The sequence below is a fragment of the Impatiens glandulifera genome, chromosome 1 (genome assembly GCF_907164915.1).
Source record: "Impatiens glandulifera chromosome 1, dImpGla2.1, whole genome shotgun sequence".
Lineage (NCBI taxonomy): Eukaryota > Viridiplantae > Streptophyta > Magnoliopsida > Ericales > Balsaminaceae > Impatiens > Impatiens glandulifera.
In genome coordinates, this window is record NC_061862.1 from 26,635,994 (window position 1) to 26,643,516 (window position 7,523).

At 25.4% G+C, this 7,523-nt stretch overlaps 1 protein-coding gene across 1 annotated transcript; it reads right to left on the bottom strand.

Moving 5' to 3' along the window:
• Positions 1-354: 354 nt before the first annotated feature.
• On the bottom strand, positions 355-1,722 carry LOC124922029 (benzyl alcohol O-benzoyltransferase-like). Its single transcript, XM_047462755.1, has one exon. The coding sequence runs from the start codon at positions 1,720-1,722 to the stop codon at positions 355-357; it is 1,368 nt and encodes a 455-aa protein (XP_047318711.1).
• Positions 1,723-7,523: the final 5,801 nt, after the last annotated feature.

The following is a 7,523-nucleotide window of genomic DNA, read 5'->3' on the forward strand; positions in this document are numbered from 1 at the left end:
ATTCATTGGCAAATCACATTTCAATCACACTTGGTTAAAAGATTGTATTTATTTTTGTTAGATTGAAAGTTCAAAACTTACATATAACATTTTTTATTTTAATTTTAACGGTTTCAAGTTTATGGGCGGGTCAACTCACGACCGGACCTAAATATACATTTATTCTCACATATATATTCAAATTAATCTCAGTTATTCAAATTACCGATCCAATATAAATCAAAGCAAATTCAAAATAAACATTATATATATAAATATATTTGAGATGTGAAATGAGGGTATTCATTCCATTTATTTATTTAGAAAGATTATATATATATATATATATATATATATATTCCATATACTTTATGTTTATAAAGTTGATAGGATGTGATAACCATGATTTAGTAGGAGTTGCAGTTGGTCCTCAAATACCTTCATGGCAGTTGGTGGAAGAGATAGTAGGAAGAGAGATCCATCCTCGTCTTTATCATTCTTACCGGATGCATAATAGCTGTACAACCTCATGACTTGGCTATGTAAGACTCCAAAGCCGGACCTCGCTATTCCAGCATAGCAAGCCTTCCCCCAACCAAAGTCGACATCCCCAAATCCTATCCTCCTCAAGTCTGAAACGAAAAAGGAGCGTGCCCCCAAGAAGGGAGGTCGTCCCCTCAGGACCATGAGGTCAGTCATCGACCTCATGTACTCCTCTGTCACATCCTCTTTAGCTTCCATTACCAACTTCAATGCGTAATCCAACGGCTGTGTGCATAGCATACCCGCCGTGGTAATAGCAGTCGGAAACGCAATAGAGTTTCCGTAGTAACCGGTTGGGAGGAACGGTTTATACTTATTGCGTGCATTGACCGGAAAAAGAACATGCACATCCTCGTTTGGTTCCAACCCGAGAGCGATGGTGCGGCATCGCCAGATGCAGGCCGTCATCAAGTCGAATGACTTACAGCGTCGATGTCGACGTCGACCGAGCTGTTGTCTCAATGCCTCTAGTTCCGCGGACCCAAAAAAGAAAGAACGATGAACTAAATCCTCAAGTGGGGCTCCTCCGTCGACGTCCAACTCATCGTATTCGCGATGAGTGCACGTCACACGCGGTGGATCTCTAGCGTTCAACAGATTTCTCTCCCATACGGGCTGTACAGAAGGTTTTCTACGGCCTCGTGCAAGTTCTCCAACAGCCGTTAGGAATTGAGCCAGTCCTATCCCGTCGCACATGGTGTGATTGAAGCGGCATGCCACGACGAAGCCGCCGCACATGAAACGCGTGACTTGAATTAAAAGCAATGGACATCCAAGTATACCGTCTGAGCCCGGAACATCGTGAAGAAGGTGTTCCAAGTAAGGAAACGGAGGTTGAAGGGGAACGCCTAACTCCTTGAGCGTAACGTCAGCATCGGCCTCAACAAACAAGATTCCTAGTTCTCCGGTGCAATCCACGATAAGTTTGCGCCCTGGTCCTTCCCTTAGGCGACCGGCTAATGGATAGTAAAATACCAATGCCTTGGAGAGGGCTTCACGAATAACCTTAACTGGATCGACTCTATCACTCTGCATGAAGTGGGAGCCGGCGCTATAGAAATTTATGAAGGGAATCTGAACACGAAGACCTTCTTGGTCGTCGATGTCTGAAAGTTGCAAGTGAACACGAGGGATCAGCTTAGCCGGAACCACAAGCTTTGCTTCCTGTCTTCTCACCGACGTCAACACCAACTGTTCCATGGCTGGCTAGCTAGCTAGCTTCAGATAGATCGATGCACTAGTACTGGATTTTAATTAATTTGTCAAGGACCTCCTTTTCTTCTCATATTCAGTGTTTCCACTAGATTTTATAGCCTAAAATAGAGAGGAGTGATATATAGATGAATAATGTGGTAAATTTTAGTTATTCCAGATCTAACTTAGATCTAACTTTCAAAATTAATAAAGACCTGTTCTGTCTCATATGCATTTAAATTTGGGTCTCACATGCATGCATGTTAATAACATGCATGTTACGAGGTATATATACAATCTTAAAACTTACTTAATAAACATCACATAATTAAATATGAGACCCAATTAAATATATTGTTTCAAGATGTGATGCATGTTTTAAATATATAAATATATATATATATATATATATATATATATATATATATATATTATTTACTTTTTTTTTTATTATATAATAGTAGATAGTAGAACATAAGACGATGAAGTTCAATTTTATTTATAAAGTTAGACTAAGATTTTAAATTTATTAATTAAGGTATAAACTTAGAGAATTTTTTTTTTCTTAAATAATTAATTTTTTTTATTTTTCATTTGTGAATTGATAATTAACCCACCTATGGCTGATTCTATGTTATCTAATTTTTATTTTATCAAGCATGAATACTCTTCTAGATATTTTTGATTTCCTGGTTAATCCTTAATCTAGAAATAAATAAAAAAAAACAGAATAAAAATCCACTAATAAAATAAATAGATATCTAAATTTTTAAAAGGGTAATATTTTTTACTACTAAATCCCTTACTCGCTAGTTATACTTTATAATATATTTACTATTTTAATTTAATAATTTAATTTAAAATAATAAATAATAAAACAATTTAATTATGATTTTATTTTAATATTTTCTAATATATATGTATAATATGTTTAAAAAATTTAAACAAGGAATTTTTAAAATTTTAATAAATATTTATTTATATTTTTTATAATATATTTAGTTTAAAATAACTATTGAAATATTTTTATAATTATTAATTTTATATATAAATTAAAATTATCAATTTTATCATAAGATTTTAATATAATATTATTATCTCAAAAGATAGATTGTATTCTATATTATCACTTAGTTCGATATTTTAATAAGATTAATAATTTTAAATTATATATAAAATGAGATTTTATTTTAAATAAAAATATTATATAAATATTTCAGTTGATTATTAACAAAATAAGTGATTTATAATATATATTATATAATATATATATATATATATATATATTATTAACAAAATTTTATATGTATATATTTACAAAATTTTACATATATATGATGTTAATAAATTTTGTAAAAAGTTTGAATCGTTCAATTCTTTTTATTTTAAGTTTTTATTTTTATTTTTTATTTTTGTGAAAAAAATAATTAGAAAATAATAGTTTTATATAAAAAATAATTTATTTTATAAAATTTATATTTTACTAAAAAACATTTAAAAAAATATATCATGTTATAACGTGTTTTTAAGTAAAATTTTATATTTAACCTAAGTGAGTTTGATTCAATATGATTATATAAGATTTGAAAGATTAAAAAATAAGATTGAAATTTTAATATTAGTTTCAATTAATAATTTTTTTATAATAAATTCAAACATTATTAATAAAAATATTAATGATTAAATAGTCATAACCAAACACTACCTTTCTATTTATCATACCATCTACCTCTATAAATTTCATTTATATTTATATTTATATTCATATTATCTTATTTGAATCAAACAATCATAAATATTGACATAGTATTAACATAAGATCAATTAATATATTCATACACATTTAAACCTATTATAATAGTTAATTGAAAATGAGTTGTCATATTTATTAATAGAATATGATTAATCATGTTCATTAAGTGTATATAATATTTCATATTAAAGAACCATGCGTTTATTGCGTTTGTCTTATTATATTGAATCAATTTAATTATAATTTTATCACATTTAGAACCTTTAAAATTTAAAATGTTATTACTTTATAATAAATTCAAAACATTGATAATGAGAATGATTTTTAACCTGTCCCATCACTACCCTTTTATTTGATCATTCAAAATATAGGAATATAGTAGAAACTCTATAAAATAATAGACTTGGACAACCAAAATTTATTAATTAAAAGAATTATTAATTAATCGATAAATTAATAATTATTAATTTATATATTAATTAATATTTTATTAATTTATAGTAAAAATACTTAGTTTATAAACACCTTTAAGCTTCCATTTAATTATTGTATACAATGCATGTACTGTATATCAAATGAATAACCCAATTTGAAAGAAACTTTCGCGAAACGAAGCAATTAAAGTGGCAATCACATTGAACAATTTCTTGTTGAGCTATGAGAAAACAACACCAGAAGTTCTTACCATGCTAAGAAAAATTAGAGACAACATTCAAGGAGAAATTGATTTCAACAAAAAAATAAAAGACAATTGAGTCATTTTTTTAAAAAACCTTCATAAATCATTCATGTAATATGTTATATATAAGGAATTATTAATTGATATTTTATATGGTGTCTAAAGAAATTATCAAAAATGTATTATCTTATAATTTTAACGAATTATTAATTTAGCACCCTATTTCCGAGTCGGGACCGGCCAAAAATATTATCTTAGAGAATTTATTAAATAATCGAGTATTAATTTATCGAGTTTGTACTGCACTCATTTTTCACCACTATAAATTGCATTCATACCCTTAGCACGTCCATGAATGTTGGTATGTATGACTATTAGCTTAAGGTGAAGGTCAATTAATATATTCGTACACATTTAAACTTGTTATAATAGTTAATTAAAAATGACTATTAGCTTAAGGTCAATTAATATATTCATACACATTTAAACTTGTTATAATAGTTAATTAAAAATGACTATTAGCTTAAGGTCAATTAATATATTCATACACATTTAAACTTACGATAATAGTTAATTAAAAATGAGTTGTCATATTTATTTAATATTTCATATTAAAGAACTATGCGTTTATTGGTGTTTGTCTTATTATATTATTATATTGAACCAATTTAATTATAATATTATCATATTTAGAATCTCTATAATTTGAAATGTAATTACTTTATCTTAAACTTTAGAGATCAAATATTTTTTAAACATTGAATTAATATATCTTTTATTTTAAAAGATATAGAACTTCACTTAATAATTTGAATTTGAGTAAAGATAGTGAGAAAAGATTTACATGAAAAGAGTTTGTACATTTCATTAGAAATATAATGGATAACAATTTAAATTTTAAACGTTATCATAAGAAAAGAATAAATTTAATAATTTCTCAATTTTCAATTTTTATTAATAAAAAGAAATCATTAAAAATTTTGTTCGATACCCCGACCCTAGACTAAGACCCGTGCCTACATCCAGTAACCTGAGTTTGTGACCAAACTGCCACTAATCCCGTCTATGACTCAGGGCCATGACCTATGGTCCATTACTCTTGGCTTGGCCCAAAGAAAGCTCTATTTTATTTGTTTTACTTACTCAATTTATTGCTTTTTATTTAATGATCCTAACATAAAACATTTAAAAAAATAAAAAATAATTTATTTGTTAAGAAGTTTGGTAAGAATGTCATCATTTAAGATGAAATTAAGAATTTTGACCTCTAAAACAAAATTTATCCTTCTATATAAAATATAAATAAAATTAAAGATAACTTAGTTATGTTAGATCAAGTGGCAAGAACGATTCCTAATAAATCAAAGTCACATTTTCTTTTCATTCCCACTTAAAACGCCTTAAATTAAAATAGATTACGTGACGGTGAGATTATGCTAGCATGCATCTTCATTCAAAATAATAATAATAATAATGAAATATCTTATTTGAGTTGAATAATAAATTCTACATCTATCCCCTCTTCTAGCCTAGCCTAACGTTAATAAGAGGTGTATATTAAATCTTAAGTTACTAGGTTCGAGTTCGTCGACGACAAGTTTTGTGCTTGATTAAGTGTGTTTGCGGGTTACATATTAAATTGTACTATTTTTTTTACATGCTACAAGTAATAACATTTTATTTATTTCTATTTTATTAAATATTTAAGTTTGAAAAGTATGTTTCAAATGATTTGATTTCTTAAATCAATGTAACAACATATTGTCTGAAATTTCATCATCTGCACTTTCTTAATCAAATTAATTCCAATATACCAGTGCATGGTAAATGTTAAAGGTGGTTTAAAATAGTTGAGGGGTCAAATTGGGATATCTCCAAATTTAAATTTGCATTTTCGACTTTTCCAATATCTTTTTGGAAAAAAATAAAAACTCCAATTTTATTTTTTAAATAAGGCCCACATCACAACATCTATAACTATACTTTAATCATTCTTTTCTTAGAAGGAATTCAATATAAAACACCAACCTTTTAATTCAAGATGATTGTGATCTTATGAGAAAAATAAAATGGGATTGAATAATTAGTATATCTAACTGATTATGTTTTAACTTTTACTTGAATTATTCACACCACCCATTGACTTTGTGAATTTGTTACAAATTTTAAATTGAAGCAACACCTTTGAAAAATAAAATAGTTTATTTTCATATTTAAAACTATTTATGAAATCTTAAAACTAAAATGTATAGATCACTAAAGTGATCAACTATACTTATATTTATTTAATTTTAAGTCAACATAACATGTGATAGGTTTTTACATGTTTGTTTTATATATATATATATAAATAATACTTTTGATTAAATTTTTGTTCTCTTTTAAAATTTAGAAAATGAGTAAGAACTTATTATAGTGTGGTGATGTCATTTAGTTACTCTCGTTTTAAATTTTGATACCACCCTAATAGTTAATGATTGATAGTTTATTTTAATTATTATTTAAAACATTTTAAGTTGTGGAAAGTGTAAGATTTATTATAACTATATATATATATATACTTGAAGAAGGTTATGATCATGAATATTTATAAATGATAATGGAGTTAAGAGTTGATCTTAAGTCAAATAGTTATAAACATTTTAGAAGTTATATATATATATATATATATATATATATATATATATATATATCAAATATTGAATTATAAATCTTGAGTAAGGTTATGATCATGAATATTTAAAAATGATAATCGAGTTGGTCAAATAGTTAATAACTTTAAAAAGTTAAATATTATATATATATAAAATATTGAATATGTTTGATATGAGATAATAGACTATAGATAAAGTATAATTTATCTACAGTAAATTACAATAAACTGTTTGTTTATTAATTGTTATGTATATAGTATTATTTTAGATATAATTTATACCGTGAATATGGTATAATATAGCTATCAATACCTGTTATAAAAAATGTATAAGCATTTATAAATTTTTATAATCTTCTTTTACCCTTTAATTTTATAAAATTATTAAAATATTATTTTTTTATTATATTTTAAAATATAATAATAATAAACTATAACTAATATTTATTTATAAATGTGTTTAATTTTCTAATTTAAATAATAATAATAATAATAAATGTGCAATTAAATATTTTTTTATCTCCTTATAAAAAAAATATTGTTTTAAGTATAATTAACCATGTTAATTAAAAAATACAAATTTATTAAAATTTTAATTTCTTTATTATATTTTAAAATATAATAATAAACTATAACTAAATATTATTATTATTATTATTAATTAATACAACTTATATATACAATTTATTTTTGAAATTAAATATAATTATACATTCTAATTT

Excerpts from the sequence above, each read along its gene's own strand:
- LOC124922029 (XM_047462755.1), bottom strand. The coding sequence starts at position 1,722 with ATGGAACAGTTGGTGTTGACGTCGGTGAGAAGACAGGAAGCAAAGCTT.